We start from the raw sequence: 18,688 nt of genomic DNA, 5'->3' as shown, positions 1-18,688 counted from the left end.
TGGAAATGATTTGCCTTTTTTTTTAAACTGCTTTTAACCTCAATCCCTTCAAGCAATCAGATAGTTATTCTTAGAAGGGCAGTTTATAAAAACGGATTAACTTTGACAATGACATTGCAGCTGAGGACTGCCAAATGTGTAAGCTTTCGCTGATTTGAAAGAAGTATGTTTTATATTCCAATGAGGTGGGTAAAGGAGAAACGAGCTCAAGGTGGAGAATATTTATGCAAGTAAGGAATCTGTCTCAAAGGTACCTTCTGCAACTTTGTGAAATGCAAAACAGAAACTCAGTCCCCTTCACTATACTTCCTGGGAAATTCTAACACAAGAAGAAAATATCTGGGCAATGTACTAGATTTCACAGTGTTTATACCTGACAGCTATATTTGCTTAACAGTTATCCAACATGATGTAGAAAAATTAGATTTCTGCTCATATTCTTAGTGTGTAATATTCTGGCATTAAAGCAGAGGTACAGGAGTCATTTAGAAGCAAGTTGAGAGTAAACCGATGAAATCAATATGTGCTAGAATGAAATTTAGTCTCCCAAGACTTTTAGGAAAAAAAGATTTTTGTATGGGAGGAGTTGTGACTGCTTCGTGTTACATCACTTCATATAATTTCTTTAAAAGTGTTTTGATGGTTGCCAGAGGGTTTTGAATATGCTCTTTCATAACATCTTGTTCTGTTACACCTAGATAATTGGTTATGTTAAAGTAAATGATGTAGATTGAAGTAAACAGAAAGATGGAGGCAAACTAGGGAAATTAACTTAGAAAAATGAGGATGTAGGTTTCATGAAGTTCCAGCTCTTCTGCAATGCCTTGTCTCTTTTCTTAAATGGATGATTGAGGCCATGGTTGCAAATTAAGAACAAATAACTGGGACGTTTTCCCCTCTGGCATATTGGCAATATAAACAGAGTAAAAACAGCAAGAAAGTGTTGTGTTTTTTGTTTTTTTTTTTTCCCCCAGGGTACCTGCAGTCTGCAGCTGCCTTTAAGATGCAAGGTTCAGTCTTAGTTTTCTTTAACTCCAGGTGCTAAAGTAAAAGAAAAAGCTTTACATTGGCATCATAGTTCTTAGCTCATGTCTTTTGGACGAGGGAGAGAATATACATTGGGTGCAAATTGTTCTGTTTTACACAGGGAGATAAATTACTATTACTGTAACATTGCAAAGAGAGGTATGGTTGATGTTTTATGTAATTTGGGACTTACTTGATTCAAATGGGTGTACAGAATCACAGCTACTGGCTATTTGTGTGGGAAAACCTTAATCAAGTGAGACACAAGGAAGAGGCTGCTTGATAAGCATTAAGACAGTAGACTAATGCTGCTGAGGGGATATCTGCAAATCTGGAGCCATTCCACAAGCGTAGGGCAGTCCAAAACCTGGGTTTAGTTCCTGCAGTCACTAAACAAGATCACCATTCTTTGGTTATAATTTACTACTCTTTCTATCTCACTATTTGTGAGGATGAGACCACAGATGTGGTTTTTAATGTGTTAGACACCTGCGTTCATAAACATTCCAAACAGAGAGGACAGCATTGTATTTGCATTGGGTTATAATGTACATGGAATTAGTGCAAGATCTATGCATGCAGACTAATCTTAGGTTTTCAAAAAAGAGCTTAAATAACATGTAAATAACTTATTTCATTGAGGTTGTCATTATCAGGTACCTATAGACTTTCTGCCCGTTAAGCATTACTCTTTACTACACAGCTTCGTTGGGCTATTGCAAGCATTTTGTTTATTTATGCGTTGTTTCCTTCATCATGTCTAATCAGACTATTTATAAACAACGGTTTGTTATGCAGAACCAAAAAATTGCTTCCATACTTTACTGTTCTACTGAATCTCCTTCACTTTTTGAGAGTCAGACGTTTCACTGTGTGAATCAGTTTGTCATGCATATCTGAGTTTCCTGGGAAAGTACTGTACCTTCTAATTTGCAACATCTTATACCAAATATACCTCCATTGGTTCACGACCCACTTGAGTCTGACTGTTTTTTTGAAAGATGCTGTTTTGTGTGAAAGAGGCAGTAAGGCTGTCTCCTTTACAGGAAATCACGTTCATTTAACTGACTTTTTTGTTAGTAGGTTACATGCACCATAGGCTTTTTTTAGGACAGACCAGTGTGAGGCCTAAATACTATTTTGATCACAAAACTATTCACAGTCTTATTGATATTATCTAAATAGACAGAAGCCAAGACAGTGGAGCCTGTTTCTCTCCTGTGATTATGGAGGGAACCTAGACACCTGACTTGAGAGAATGTACAGATGTTTAAAAGCAGATGAGATGAATCCCCCTCTTCCATGTTCCAGTTCAGGGGGACGTGCAAAGGTGTTTCCAGGAGGACTCTGATTAGTAGGATACACAACTGCCTATAAGTGTGTGTGTGTGCTGAGTAGCTAAGACTTATTGGGTAAAACTCTTGGTGCTATACTGAATGCAGCTTAGCATTTTTGTCACCCACATCTTTATACACTTGCATTTAAATGTAGTCCGTATATAATAAATCAGTTGCATATCTATAAACGTTGCTATTTTAAACATCTTGCTGATTATTTTCTTACTGATTTCACTACACTGTTTCCTGCATGAAAAGTGAACCAGAATAGTTTGGTCTAGGGTAAGACTGAGGTTAAACAGACATTAAACCAAAAGCAGTTTGTAGTTTTTCATAAAATAGATGATATTTGAAAAGGAAGTGGGAAAAGGAGATAATCTTCAAATATATAATATTTGGGTGATTAATTATGTTGCTTCTGGTCTGTAATTGTGTCCATTTTGTTCCTTTTTAAACTCTTGTAGTTTAAAGGAGCTAATATTGACAAGACTAAAAAAAAAAGAAATTAACTTTTCTGTAATAAAAATAAAATATTTTGATTTGGCTTTGCAAAATGTTATTGACAGAAAAAGTATATCATAAAAGTTTGCTGATGAATGCATAGAAATGAAACAAAGACATGTGTGGGAATTTATAGCTATGCAGTCATCTGTGCATGTGTGTTTGTATATGTGTATGTGTGCAGTGAATCAGTGAACAGTTGGTTTTAGGTTTTGCAATATGCCTTTGCTTTGATTTGCTTGGAATACTCTTTCCTAGGTTTTGGATATAGTCAAGACAAGTGTTCGTGCAGTTCTACAGCATGTCTGGAAGGCTCCAGACATTGAAAATTTACATCTGTACCGTCTCTTTAACCGTGTATTTAATCGCTTACTTTGGAGCCATGGTCAAGGTCTATGGAACTGTTTCTGTAATTCAGGGTAAGCCTATTTTTCTTATCTTAGTCTTCATAACTTCACAATTACAATCAATGCTGGCATACTTTGTTGCTCATTTTCATTCAAGAAAATGCTGTAATACACTGAACTGGTTTTAAAATCATCTAAAGATATAGTATAATTAGAAGTCTAATAATCTAGGCCAACTGTTTCAGTAATGAATCAGACATTTAGTAATGTATTTACAAATATAATAATGTAAGGAAAAAAATCTGCTCTTCAGAATACCTGAGCTTTAGGTCAACTCTTTCATTGGATGGTCCAAAATTTTGAGGCCAGACCACTGTAAGCATCAAATGTGGACTTACATCAACAGAAATCATTGTCATATTTATTTGAGCTCAAGACTTACTATGGAAAAAGTCACAAGTGCAGCTGACATCTCTTGCCAAATGCAATGTCAGCTCTATGATTTACAAGTAATGAGTTCAAATTTCTGTGCTTGATTACATTCAGTGTTTCCCACGCTGGTGGGAATTTAAGTATATGCAGAGTAGGAAATGTCCACACTGGAGGTAAGCAGATGTTTTTGGTTTGGGTAGCAAATACGAGTTTTCTATGGGGGGAAAAAAAAAGATCAGGCCATATATTGAAAGTTCAATATCCTACGCTTCGGAATCTGCATTCCTGAAATCAAAGGCATTCATGTAAGGATAGGTTTGGAGGCTCAGATCATGGGTATAAAATAATTCCACCCCCACCCCAAATTTCTTCATAAAATAAGAATACAAATGTTTAAATATGACAGATATTGCACAGAAAAAGACAATTTCTCTGTAAGTATATACAATATCTAAAGAATGGGAGGGGTTTTGATTAGCTTGCATAAGGTATTCGAAGAGATTTATTGCAAATGAACTACAACAAACACAATAGTATGCTGATGGATATTGTATGTACCAAGAAATCAGGTCAATATGTTCTTTACATATAGTCATTTATCACATGTAGAGAATGCATGGAATGCACTTGTTAATTGTTTCCCAACAAAATGGATAACAAGAAGATGGATCTGAGAGTATGCAAAAGATCATAATTTTTTTTAGCTTTTTTACCATTATCCTCTCATGGCTGAAGACTTGTTGTTGTGCAAGCTCTTGGGAGTCTACACATTTTTTGCATGGAGATGAGCCATGGGAACATGCAGATAATGTCAGCCTTAAGATTTGCTAGAGGTAGTTGCTGGGAATGCAGCACACTCCAAAAGTTAAAAGTAGGGTGACAAAAGATTTCTGTGTTTCCAATCTGAAACGTTTTTTTTTGTATAATCCTCAGCAGATGCAGGGTCTCTTTTTCATGCCAGAGTTTGAAGTCTTGAATCCAAGCTCAATTTTTGTTGTCATAAAATACTATAATTACCTTCCCTTTTAATAACGCTATTATTATTTTGAATTTTAGTTTGCAAATCTTCTAATATGCATGAAAATTTTAATTTTAGATTTTTTTTTCTCTGCAAAGAATGGTTTTTGTTCAAAACCCTTGAACATCTCTGCTGCTCACTTGGCTCGGGAGGAGGGTCTCTGAGCCAGCAGAAGAGTTCAATGAAGAGTAGAATTTCTCATCTAGCAATAATTTCATTCATGCAGAACAAGACTCAGCTGACTCCAAAGTGGAGCTAAATTCTTTGACAAAGATCCAGTTCCTTGTAAGAGGAGTTGCTGTGTAAAAGATTTTAAAAATACCGTAAAAGTAAAATGGAAATACCCAGTAGGTGTAGAGATCACTCTGCATACTACTTAATACAGAATTCACAGAAGAAAACAGAAAGGCTGTTCGTACCTTCCCAGTATGTTGTTTATTCAGTTACAATCATCCTTCTTGCCGTGTAATTCACAACAGAGAACTCATGACAGCACCTCTGTCGGAGAGAGGCCAGCTTGTCATTGCTCTTCCTTAGAGTTCATTGTGCCATTTTTAAGAACAGATTGGAATAAATGTAGGGCATGTGTAGAATCTGGGGAAACATGTCGGGAAAGGGTATTAATGTGCTAATTCAGAAACAACATGAGTATATGAAAATATATTAAGGAGTATAGTACTTTGACTATTTGTAAGATTGGGAGAAGAGCAGAGCTAATAGCCTTAAGGTTTCCTCTTGCTGGTTAGATCTTTGCTAGGCATGTGCTATTTCAGCAAAAAGAACGAACAAAGAAAACTTCAGTGAAAATAACCGTGATGTAGATGGCTTCACAAAGCTATGTTTGTTTTCTGTATAATAAACAAAAAGAGAAAACTGGTAGAACCAGTTGACTTCAGATGGTTATAAAAAGCATAACACATAATTGACAATATTGCACAATCAAGCATAATACTCTTTTCTGGATCTGGTGTGGACTCCGTGACTTTTACTAATGTATGGAAACTGAAGTTACAGCATAACAAATTAAGCTTCCTTAGGTAACAGTACTCTGATCCCTGTTGACTGCAGTATAATGGTATATGAACTGAATCTGTGTAGCACATGGAGGAGGTTGCACAGGAACATTTTTATGAAAGCTCATTAAAATTCACATATATATTTTCAAATCTGAATCTTTGTTATTAGGGTAACTGTATACCACTATGTTCATAATCGGCCATAGTTATAGCAGGCCACATATTATTCTTCACTGCTAAAATCCGTCCTAACTGTAGGAAAGTGATCACTGACGTCAAAGTCCAGAACTTAAGGAATTTATCAGGAGAGTTTCTTCCACAGGATTTTAGAGATTTATGGATTGAATTAGAATATAATTATGTGTAGCACTGTGAATCTGTTGAACAAATGTAATACTTAGAACTTCATCTTGCTGCTTTCTACCAACCATCACATGACTTCATGAGGAAAGAACGAAGACTACAGATTAACTTCCATGTAAGAATACATGTGGAAAGTTCCCAAACAAGAAACAATATTAAGAAAAATATATTAAAGAAAATAGTAGCTCTTCAAGTAGTAGAATTATTCTGTTTATGAAATGAAACAGTTTTGATGACTTAGAAACTATTTCTTAATTAATTCTATGGATAATAACTAAGGAGAAATACTTGTGTCACTTGAAAGTTGTGTGTGCCGTGGAAATTCTGTAGGACTGAACAGTTTCAGCTGGAATACATCATCTAGTCTGAGGAGCCAGGCTGAAAAATCAGTTAGCTATGCATACAGCTTATCTTTTAGTCATTAATGTTCATAATTCCATACTAATACAGTGTAATTTTAAAAATCTCAGTAGGCAGAAGTAAGCTTGCTAGTTCTTTGATGTTGTTTTAAGGACAAACTTCCTACACCAGGGTTGTGAAATCTACTGCTGATCTCAGTGGACAAGGCTAAATCATCCTGCATGCTATGTTGAAGTCAGTTGCAGCAAATTTTCCTCACTCTGTGAAGTGCTTCTTCCATAAATGAACAAAACCCCTCAACCTTACAAACCATCTGTGGTACTGGATAGTGTTTTAACCAAAACAAAGTCTTCACAGGGACCATGTTGCCTTTAAAACAGATGTAATGATCTGTAATCTGGTCAGAATTTTGCACAAACAGGAGTGTTGAGGTGTATGCAAAGAACTATTGTCGTCTTCTGTGGCAAAACATACCTGCTTTATACTGGTATGGTCAGGTTTGGGGGTTTTTTGGAAAGAAAAATGGCCTTTTAAGAAGACAAAAGCATGATGGTCTGCATTTCAAAAAGGAATGCTTCTATAGATACACTTTGCAAGTTGCACTTAATTGTAGTAGACCAATCCCATATGACCAGATGGAATAATAAGTAGTATTTGAATGACTAAATGAGAAACTCTCCTCATATGATTATTTGGATAAGGAAGCAGAGCCCATACTAATCTCCTGTAAATTAATTTTGTATTTGTTTTTTAGTATCATGTACTTAAATTAGAAGAAGAGTATTATTATACTGTGTAGACATTTAGAAATAATTTATTACTTTTATTAATTCCTTTAATATCATTTCACATTCAGGTAGTAGCCTCTTAAAAATAAGTGGTTTTTGTTATTCCTGTTGTAAGATACATATACAATTATGTGACAGTAAATCTTTATGTACTAAACCTAAGTAATGGCCCTGTAAATGCTTTAGGGAACAAACCAAGTGAAAAATGGCTGTGGACATTTCACATATGAAGATTAACGTCTTAATTTGTGTTTTGGACTCTGCATCTGACACTATTTGTGTTAAACAGCATAGACCTTTCCTGTAAATGGGCAAGGTCATGCTTTTTCTCTTGTTCCTCTATTGTTAAATCTGATATAAAGCAGTAGAGCTCTCAGATTGCAATTTGTGACAGAAAAACACGAAGTCATGTCTTTTTCTGTAACAGGAGCTCTTGGGAAACCATATTCAGTAAAAGCACAGAGGTGGTGACTCCTGAACAACTCCAGTGTTGCCAACGAATAGTACAGCTTTGTAAACACTGCCTGCTGGTGGTTTACAAATATTCATCAGATTCAAGAGGATCCCCTACAGGGATTAGCCCCCACTGGAATGATACAAGGTACACATTTCAATATTCTCTTCCTGAACTGTAAGTATAAAGGATAATACTAGAACAGGTTTCAGTCTATGTTGCTACCACCACACTTTAAGACTAGTTCACTATGTATTTAAAAAAAACCCAAACAAACAAAAAAACACAACAAAAAACCAGACCCCCCCAGCATTTCCCTTGATCTTGAGTTTCTATCATTCTGATCTCTCTAGCCGACTCATGAAGTGCTACTAAAAGAAGACTTGATATACACGTTTTGTGTGAAACTACACTTACTAAAGTCTTGATTGCCTACTGCCCAAGCAGCTGCAGCAACGGCTTTCCATAAAGTGAAGCCTTTTCATAAAGTGAACTGAAAATTTCATTTCTTCCCCTTCTCAGATTCCTCAAAGTCACTGATTCCAGATTTGCATTCCTAGAGGTATCCTAACATGTATGATACTTCTGGCTTCACATTCGCAGTGGGATGGCATAGGGGCACAGCTCCAGCCAAGGGTCAGGTAAGTGCCATCTGATTTACTGTATTGTACAGTTTTGCAAAGTTGATTTCCAAAACCTCCAGATTGAAAGTTTTATTATTTCATTTTACAGAACAAAAATATATTTTCAAACCTTGCAAAACAGCATCATATAGTAAAAAAGTTATTTGGCACTTACCTGATTCTCCATTGGCTGGTTTAGTTCTCCAGCTGCATATAATAAGGATTATAATATTGTCAGTATAGGGATTACTGAATATTCTCCAACTGTGGGACTCAACGATCTGCAGTTTAACAGTCGTAGGTGGAGAGTTAAATGTAAGTTTCAAATTACTTAGGTTCCAAATTCTATCCATAATGGCAATTTGAATTATTATGTATATAAACTTACAAATGCTTTGTTTATATAAAACATCTTATGGACATTATTTCATAAAAGAGCTTTATGACTTAAATATTACGTGAAAAGCAAACCTTTGATATATTATCTGTTAAACTTACTTTATGACTTAATTGCTTACTTGCTAAATCTCAGACTAGTTATTTGATACACTGAACCCATTTGTTATTGTCAAATGGATCTTAAGGCACTCTAACATAATTTAAAACCAACCAGAAACTGAACAAAACCAGCAAAAGTAGAAGTATGTTAGCCACAAAACAAATCATATTCAATATTAGTATCTACTGAGCTATAGCAAGAGTATGGTAAAGTCATTTGGATTAGCTAAGACTAGAAAATCTTCAGCCTTGAAGTTTTTATTGCTTTTATGTTAATACTGCAGAAAATTTTTCATCATGACCAACCACAAACTATTCAAACCGGTTGGATTACACTAATGTACTGCATCTAACAGGCTTGCATTTGGAAAACAGTGAAAGGGATGGTCCAATAGAACTTTCTCATTGCCAGTTTCTGTGTTTCTTTGAATGCTGAATGGAACTTTATTCATAAATTTCACAGGCTAAAGGAATGTAAGCCCTCTATATCCTTAATATCAGTATGTCTTCAGCAATGGTGTGTCATGGCAACATGATTAAATTTACAGTTTTTATATTAATCTCCACAAATATTACATCTATACTGTGGATACAGCAATATGCTAGTTAACTGTGATATTCTGAATTTGTGAAATGAAAGATACGTATGGAAATAAATGCTCTTGCCCATTATGCCCCACAATTCAAAGTAATGAACTATTTTTCTAGAAATGGGAGAACCACAATACTATTTCACTTTTCATCTAGGTTTCTGTTTTTAAATGATATAAGAATCTGCACTACTAGTAATAGTTTTCTTGACTCTCCGTAACATAGTGTGAAGTGCACGAAGAGATCAGAGTATAATTTAATAACTGCAAGAAATCAATTTTTTCAAGACTTTATAAAATCTAATTTGAAGAACTTTGTTTTTTCTGAGCACAAACCAATTTTTTGTTTGTGTTTATGAAACGAATGTTTGTGAAACTAAAGCTTTCAAAGATTACAAATAGCTTGGAATAGCTTGAAAAATATATTTATACAGGGGAGGGAAAGAAGTAATGAAAACTGCCATAGAGGTCTTTTTTGACTTCAAATTTGTTCTCAATCCCATCTCCTAACTGCAAAGCCACTATATGTCATGAAGAGAATGAAGAGTAGTATTAATGTAAATGTGTATTAATGTAATTAATAAATGTAATAAAGCAGAGGTAGGACTCAGTCTGGTGACATAGTGAACCATCGAGCTCACCACCAACACATTCTAAATCAGACTTTATTTTTTGTAAATTGTTCAAAAAAATGTATTGATGATAATATTTTTATAACAGCTTTTTTCAAAGCTTAAAACGTACACTTTCTTACATAGATTGTCTGCCAATGACAGTGTGATGCTATTTCTATCCATGTGATTAGTAGGATCAGTCTTTTAACTTATTCATCATTAATCAATATAATTCACTAGAATGATGCAACAATTTTTAAGCAATAATTTATACGTGTTTTGTTAATCCTTCCTAACATTGATATAATTCATTATGAAATTCTGATTTAGTGTGGATGTTATTTTTGCACAATTACTGTGCTCATCTAGTGATTTCTACAATTAACTATTAGAAAATGATAACATGGACGGATTTGAGAATGTATATTAGGCATATGATAAGCTATTGTTTGTAGTATTACACAAAAATACATGCTACACAGTTGCCTGGATTTAAACAGTAAATAGTCACTAATGTGACTTACTAGGTTGTAGCATCATTGTTTCTTGCTTTACTAGAGTAGCGATGACAGCATGTATATTTTTAGAGAATTAGAGCTGGAAAGCAAAGCTGAGATCTCTTGTTTTTTCCTTAATCAACTTTTTTTACAACCTGACTCTTTATAAGGTGGTTAACATCAATTGTAGGTTTTACCCATTTTAAATTAAATAAATGGAACTATAATAACAGAACAATGTGTGAAATACTAATTTTTGGTGGTAGTGTTACACAGGATTCCATTGTTGTATTTATCCTCTTGCTTTAAACATAAAGGACTGGAAAGATGTTTGATTCTCATACAATGTCTTGAAATTTTGCTACGAGTTTCTCTGAATTCAGATCTGTTTCCTGAGTTAGCTAGTGCCTAATGCCCTGTACGTTTTATAAACAGTATTTATTGCACACAATTTATTGCATACAACGATTCTAATGTATGGGTCGTGAATAACTAATTCTTTTGCTCTTGAATGTCACTTTGCCTGTAAACTCTGTTGTATTTTTCATATCCTTTGTAGGTATTTATTGCCAGGACCTTCACTGCTCATCATGAAGTCATCCTCGTCCAACCTTAGCTGCAGTTCATCTGGAATGCCTCGCCCTAACATTTTGTTCACACACAGATACAGTCACTTGTGAAGCAAAAGGGAAGTTGCTGTTCTTTGTCAATAACGGCACTCCATTTTTTTTCAAATTAAAATTTGTGATGGAGCAAAATATAAGCACTGTTATATATTTATTACCATATTATGATAACATTTAGCTGAAAACCTACTGTAAAAGCATAGCTTTTCTGGAAACATAATAAACCTTGTTAAGTTGTTTACACACATGTGAATGTGTAGATCTTGCTAGGTTTGTAAGTAATGCCTTCCTACTAGAAATGTTATTTTTGCTGCAGAATATATAAAAAGGAATTGATCTTGAAGATCTTATTATAGTGTTACATTATTTTGTAAGTACTATAGTTTGAATTGAATTATTATTTATTGTAAAGTATACTATTTATTGTCTCAAATGTAATTGATCCTTTAACAAGGCAGATGATTAAAAAACTGTAGTAGAACAGTAAAACTGTTACAGTCATTGAAAATAATCTGATCATTTCTTAGACATGTTAATACTCCCCAAAACTCTGTAAACGAAACCTAAAGCAGACTTCTTTTTATTTCTCCTCTGAAATTAAAAGATCTATTTAATGCTGCTATTTTTCTTAAAGGGCATGGTATAGAATCTTTTAGCCAAAGTGAAGGCATCTAGTACACAAACAGTAAAAATATCAGTTTAGGCATTCAGTTTCTAATTGGATTCTTGTAATAAAATGGAAGCCTATGTTTGTTACCAGGTTTTCATTCACATTACCTATGTCCTGTGCCTTTAGCTTTCCTGTGGGAGCAAGCAGTCATCTCCAACTTGCACAAGCATGCATAGTGCATAGTTTTTCTGTTTTACTGCACAAGTGGTAAAGCAGACATTTTTAGGAAATACTGCAGCCATAGTGTATTATTTCAACCTTAAACTAATTGGTTTGTTGTAGTTTTTAGCATACAATCCAGTACCCACTGTAGAATGTATCCTCGCAATGGACAGTATTTTCTAGATTGCTGACACCTTTAAATGTTGGAAATCTAATTCCTTAGAAAGCTCTCATTCAGGTTCAGCTTTGTGGGTCTCGTTGAAGGGCACAAAAAGAAAATGAGCCAAAGCAGGTACCTAGAATTAACAGGATTTGTAACCTGGAAACATCATTCAGGTTTTGCTACGTACAGCCATTCATCCCACTCAGCATTGTGCCATATGAGCCTTATTCATTATAGAAATAATTATTAAAAAGAAATCAGTTAATCTAGATTTAAAAATGAATTAAGTTTTTTAACTGAGTAAAGAACAGAGTAGTTATTATTTACCAAAGACTTGTTTACTTACCAATCATGTAACCCTGAAACGTGTTTGTAAATTACCAATATATTTCAGGTATACTTAAAAAAAATAACATAGGGGCTAATTATCCTCAGGAGCAAGTATATTAGAGGTTTTTGATACCCAGAGTTTTAAAATAAATTTAAGTGACTTAAGAGATTTGAGACTGAAGTTGTCTGGAAATGACTTTTTAAAATGTCAGTCACTGCATACATAAACTGGAAATTTAGGTGAGATTTCTGATGCCTGTGCTGTTGTGCCTCAGCTCTAGAACTGTAGGATATATGATAACGAGGCTATTTGTAAACAATTAAAAAAACCTCTTGAGATTAGCCAGATATAATCAGTCTTCTGGTCTGGTAAAGTCTTCATTTTTTGTGGTAATACTGGTTTAGTAATATAGTATGTTCACATGAATTGTTTCTCTCTTTTGGTCCATACCATGACTACTGATAAAGCATACTATGGTTATCTGTAAGAACTAATAAAAGCTGTAAATTCTGTCGTCTTGGGGGAGGCTTCCATTGTGTTCTGCTTTTGGCCATAAGGAGAAAACCAGCTTCCAGTTTAGCTTGCCAGACTCAAACACAGAGCCTTCCCCCCCCGCCCCCCCCCCCCTTTTTTTTTTTTTTTTTCTTCTTTTAAACTACGTTATGATCTCCATTCTAGGAAGCCAGTGCTGGGACAAGTCAATCTGTATAGAATACTCTGCCAGCAGAGAGAGGGATACTAACCATACCTATGTGGAATGGACAGATCTAGAAAAAAAATACATTCAGCATGTGCAAAAGTGGACCAGATGGTTGGTTTATGTCTGAGGTTACTTAATATCTTAATATTTCTGATAAACTTTCCTAAAGTGGTACTGTGTTCCTAACAATGTGTGAATCAATACATTCAATAAACATAATGCTCCTCTTTCCTGCTAGCTCCTCACAACCAGTGCATGTGGTCTACGGGTGAATTACGGACGCCAGGTAGTGCCATAGCTGGAAGTATTTCCTCCTTTCCTTCTGCGAAACAGCAGCATTTACTTCGAGATCAGATAAGTGGTCCTAGTAAATGAGCCTTTAAATAGTAATTAGTTCTGGCCTTGGGCTCTTGCAGGCACCGCAGCGGCTGAACCTTCAGCCTGATGACCAGCAAATCTGCTGACCCTTGTCTTGGCCCCACTGTCCAACCTTTACTAGGGAAGCAACAAATTGATCCAACATGGAGGTGAGACCAACCTCCTAAATGCCTTTCACGGTACAACAGCATCTCAAGTCGTGTGAAAGTTGTAATTCGAAGGAAAAGAGCACAAGTAATTTTTTTTTACCGTAGGTTGATCTTTATTCATGTCAAATGGGTAATGTGTTTTATAACGGTGTATGATAATCTTAGTAACTTTTAAAAAAAATCCCTCTAAGGCCGAAGTAAGCTGCTCAGTCGCTTTAAGGCCGGCGGGGTGCATCTGTAGGCTGACACAGGCCTCTGGGGCCTCCTGGGGCGCACCTGCGGCCACGGGGCGGGAGCAGCAGCGCACCTGCGGCGCGAGCCCCGCCCGGCCCGGCCCGGCCCCGCCCCGCCGGGTGTGAGGAACGGTGCCTCGCGGCGCTGGGGTCAGGTTCGCGCGCTGAGTTCTATAATTGCTGACTCTCCAGGACCCCCTGAGGGTCAGTCAAAAATGCCCTTTGCTTGAGATCTTTATTTTCCGTTACATTGCTCCTTGTTTTGTTGAGAGCAGCCTGGAAGCGCAGGCAGCGGCGTCCCGCCAGCCTGGCGTCGCCCGGCCTTCCTCCGCCCGCTGCCGGGAGCCGGGCTCCACTGCTCCGGGAGGGCCGGCAGCCCGCCGCTGAGCTCGGGCACTCACCCCACTTCCTCCGCGCCCGCGCCCGGGCCCGAGCCCCGGCCGCCACCGGCCCCGCGGAGAGTCGGAGCCGTGCCTCCGGAGGAGGCGGGGGCAGGTAAGGGGCAACCCCGGAGGGGCGGCAGGGCTCCGGGGCGGCTCTGTCACGGTGCCTCCCTGTGCGGTGGCAGCTTCTTACCACCTTGCAAAGGCTTCACGCGTTATTTGTAGTCCTGAGAGCAAGGAAAAGCCATTTTCGAAGGCATTGCTTTGCCGAAGTCATGTTACGTAAAACACCTCCTAAGGATGCCGTTGGGTACGCCTCAGCCGTGGGTCAGAGTCCCGTCTAGAAAGGAATGTCTTGTCCTCGTTATGGGAAAATTAGCCTCTAATTATTGATTGTCTGTACAGGAAAGTAAATTAATCAGCTTTTAAAATCACATCTGAATGGTTCCTTAGCTGGTCTAGGAGTTCTAGAACAAATGCACTTTAAAATGTAAAACCATTAAGTTTACAGTTTATGCCTTTACCTGTATACTCAAGTGAAAAGATTGAATTGACAGTTATAACATCTAATTTAGGTGTTAGCAAACGTGAATATTTGCAAGTTAGCTTTGCATGCAGTGTTAAAACAGTTAACTCGAAGCTGTTGCTTTTATTCCCATTTTCAAGAGAAAATAATTCACTGTTAAATGGCATACTTATTGGAAAATCCTTCACTCCAGCATTTGCTAAAAACATCTGTAATTTTTTCTGTATGTGGTAAAATTCCCATGCATTAGTTGTTATTTTGCATCTGTGTTGTTCTCTGCCAGCCACCTCTGTGCAGTTCCCTACTTCGTTGAAATGGCTTGTTAACATAGAAGAGTCTTTGTTGGTGTGTAAATACCTGTAGCACTTTAGGGCGCTTAAGGAAATGAGGGGTAATTTTACCATTTACATATCTGGAACAGGAGAAGATTCTGCTTGTGGGGGAGCAAGACAGGTACATTCTTGGTGTTTTTTAAAACTTATCCTCATTTCTTCGTTTAAAACAAAAGGCAATACTTACTTACTAAGGAGAACTCTTAATACTGAACTTAGAACTGCCCTTCTTTCGCCACAATGTTATTACTAATACTATAAAATAATACAGTTAAAACTGCTGTGGATAGCCCCTAAGTGCCCTCTGAAGGCGTCTGCCTGCTCTTAGTGCCATAGAGCCAAGCGGACGGAGCCTGTGCCCGGCCGCAATGGTGGCTGACAGGGATGCCCACAATCTCTCGGTCTGCCATGCTGGCTCAGGTGGCTGCGCAGCAGTCGGTCACCCTGTGTGCCTGCCCCTGTCAGGAGTTAGCAGCAACATTGCGAAGCGTAGAATAGCGTAGGGAAGTGACCGATACCTGCCTTCCCTGCTGTGCCCTCACCAAACCACTGCTCACGGCTGCTGGCACGCAGTTCTGCTGAGTAGCATCACGCAGCATGCTGCTGCAGTGAGGTTTGGCAGCTCAGGCAGTTCACTCGCTGCAAAGCACTGGCTTTGAAGGCTGAGGGTGGCAGTCACGAAGTACAGCAGAACCTGAAAAGGGTTATCAGAAGTCAAGACATCTAGTGAGAAAATTCATTATCTTGGAGTGGGTTTCACATTAAAGGTTTTCCTCATGCCCATCTTTGTGGAAGTAATTTGCTCTGTTGCAGTAGAACAAAAGACTGTTCCATTTAATGCTATGTATGATTTTTAACTGAGTGGCATAGTGTCATCTGACCATCTATAGCATTATACCCACTCAGTTGTTCTGGCCATAATTCCCCACAATCCACCATCTCTCTTACAAGCTTCTCAGAAGGACATAGAGGACCCTATTTTCTAAATAGGAGCTTTCCATTTCAAGATTAAAAAAAATGTCATGCAATACTTGTGTTGCAAACTTCTATGTAGTGCACAGATTTTTTTTGATCTGACGTGGGCATTAGAAGCACTCTGGTTGTCATTGCACAAGAGGCATGGGATTAATTTATTTTGCAAAGAGAAATACAGCTCTGAGTGACACGAGCGGACTCAGCAATACTCAGCAGTGGTGCATCTGGCACACGAATAGGCAGAGGTGAGAACTCAGTGTGTGTTTCCAGGAGTGTGCACCTGCGCCCTCACACGTAGGCCCCTCTGCTGAGCACTGAATGGTCTCAGCTCTCGCTGAAGTTGCATCCTTGCAGATCTGACATTTCTTGTTCTGCCAGAGACTTATGGGCCACATACAGCTGCAGGTTTCATTAGTACACGTGTGTGTTTGGTACAATAACCAATGTGCAATACCCCTTACAAAGGCAGTAAATTAGTCAAACAACTAAACATTGCTAATGAGAAGTAGGGCAAATTGTTCTGTACTTTCTTTTTCTCCTGTTCCAGATATGTAAATGGTAAAATTACCCCTCATTTCCTTAAGCGCCCTAAAGTGCTACAGGTATTTACACGCCAACAGACTCTTTTATGTTAACAAGCCATTTCAACGAAGTAGGGAACTGCACAGAGGTGGCTGGCAGAGAACAACACAGATGCAGAATTAGGGGGTGTTGTGCAGTGTAGACATGTGTTTAGTAATTGACCATGTTGGTAAACAGTCAGCAATCTCAGGGATGTGTCAGGCTTGGAGGAGCTGGACTTTCTTCCAGCCCAGCTACCCTTTCCCGTTCAGCCCCATTAGGCCATCGCAGGTGTTCTGCTGAGTAAGGTCACTGGGCATGCAGGCTCTTCCCTCCCGTGCAGGGTTTGTGCTGTTCAGGGGAGTGAGCTTTTTTCACATTTGTGTAGGATGCAAGCCATCTGATTTATTTTATTCTGATTCAGAGAATGAATAAAGTAGCTGCATCAAAATGACATAGTACTATATAAATATGCTGTAGGGCAGTTTAAGTTCAGTCCCGTTGTTGTTGGTTGCTTTGCTGATTAATACATTATGCAACCAGAAACAGTTGAGGGAGCTTACTGGCGTAGTGAAAAATAAGTTCCTCTGGCACTTAAAATAATTTCTACCAGTATTGGTAAGATGGACCTGACAGCATCTTTCAAATCTTTAATTTACTGAATTTGTGGGATGATTTGCCGGCTTAATCAGTGTGATTGCCTACAGCTGTGTGGTTAGGTTATACTCAGGGTGCACTAAACTTCACTATGTTGCATGCCAAGCGTAGAGTTTGTGTGTACCTTTATTTTTGTCTGCAGTGGTTTCAGAGACTGTGTTCCTCTCCTGTCTCTACATTCTCTGGTTTTGTTTTGAAACACGAGATGTGAACCAGAGATGGCTCCCTAACTTCCTTCAGCTGTGACATGCCTTTCGGCATGCCACGAAGCTCAATGCTTTGCTCTACAGGTGTGCCACTGAGTATGGCAGTACGGGTCACAACTGGTGGATAATGGGAACATAGGTAGCAAGAGTTTTTTTTTTTTTTTTTTTGGAAAAGCAGCGTACAGTGAGGTAGTTCTATACTTGCCAGTTTAGAAGCTGTTGGTACCTTGCTCGCACACATCGTTACAGCTGCCAGCGTAGCATGGCTGTTTGCTGTGGTAGAGGAAGGCACTGCTAATGCAGACTGCTCTTGCTGAACAGTGAGTTTGCACTTTTTCTTCCCTTTCTTCCTCCCACCATCAGCCTGCTCAGCAGTTTTGTACGTCTTGTAAATTCCAAATATTAACAAATGTGGGTTTGAGGAAAAAGCTTTAATGGCAATATGAATTATCATCTACTGTGAATCAGTGTTCAGACTATTCCAGTGTATGTTATTATCAGTGTTTGAATACAACTTTTTTTATGGAAAATATGTTTGAGTTGCCCAAACACTATCCAATTAATATACTTTGTAATATCTCTGTTATATCTCTTCTTTCAAGTACACAAATACATGTATTATTAGTGATAGTAGAAAACCTACTTAGAATTAAAAAGCTGAAGTAATTGGATGACTGCTCTTACTTGAGAAGCACCCACATTGGGAAGATGCTTGGCTCCCAGTCAAGCTTTTGGAATGATGGGGTCTATTTCACAGTAATTTTTTTTTCTCCTGTACAGGCTGCAACAACACGGTGAGGATAGCTTTACTGGCTATTACAGTCAAGTCAAGTAAATAAAATTGGTATACGCTTTTGTTTTAGTTGGCTGCTGTATAACCTGTTCTATAATTCTGGGAGGACAATTGTATATCTTCTTTTGTATCAACAACGATAACAACATCCAGTAACACTAATATGCATATTCTCATGTCAGCATTTTTGTTATTTAGGAATTTGTATCTCACCTGAGTTGCAGTTTAGCTTGCAGAGCCTCAGCAGGAAGTATAGCACTGTACTGTAATTATTTAGTCAACAATAAATTGTACTTTCCTGTGTTGTGCTATTGTGTTTTATTCTTTTTAAACAAAACATTGTACCTTTCAGAAGCAACTTTGCTTTCATTGCACATCT

The 18,688-nt window shown here is 37.7% G+C and overlaps 1 protein-coding gene across 5 annotated transcripts in view; it reads left to right on the top strand.

Annotated features, from left to right (window-relative positions):
* Positions 1-12,930, top strand: part of TTLL7 (tubulin tyrosine ligase like 7) — a 76,527-nt gene extending 63,597 nt beyond the window's left edge. For all 5 annotated transcript variants that reach the window (XM_074832375.1, XM_074832374.1, XM_074832372.1 and 2 more), the window contains 3 exons: positions 3,123-3,283; positions 7,616-7,789; positions 11,024-12,930. In XM_074832375.1, the coding sequence (XP_074688476.1) occupies positions 3,123-3,283; positions 7,616-7,789; positions 11,024-11,144 (456 nt within the window). In that variant the 3' untranslated portion in view covers positions 11,145-12,930. The remainder of the gene's footprint in view (positions 1-3,122; positions 3,284-7,615; positions 7,790-11,023) is intronic.
* Positions 12,931-18,688: the final 5,758 nt, after the last annotated feature.

The sequence above is a fragment of the Strix aluco genome, chromosome 8 (assembly GCF_031877795.1).
Source record: "Strix aluco isolate bStrAlu1 chromosome 8, bStrAlu1.hap1, whole genome shotgun sequence".
NCBI classification, from domain to species: Eukaryota; Metazoa; Chordata; class Aves; order Strigiformes; family Strigidae; genus Strix; species Strix aluco.
This window is presented reverse-complemented; position numbering and strand designations above follow the sequence as displayed.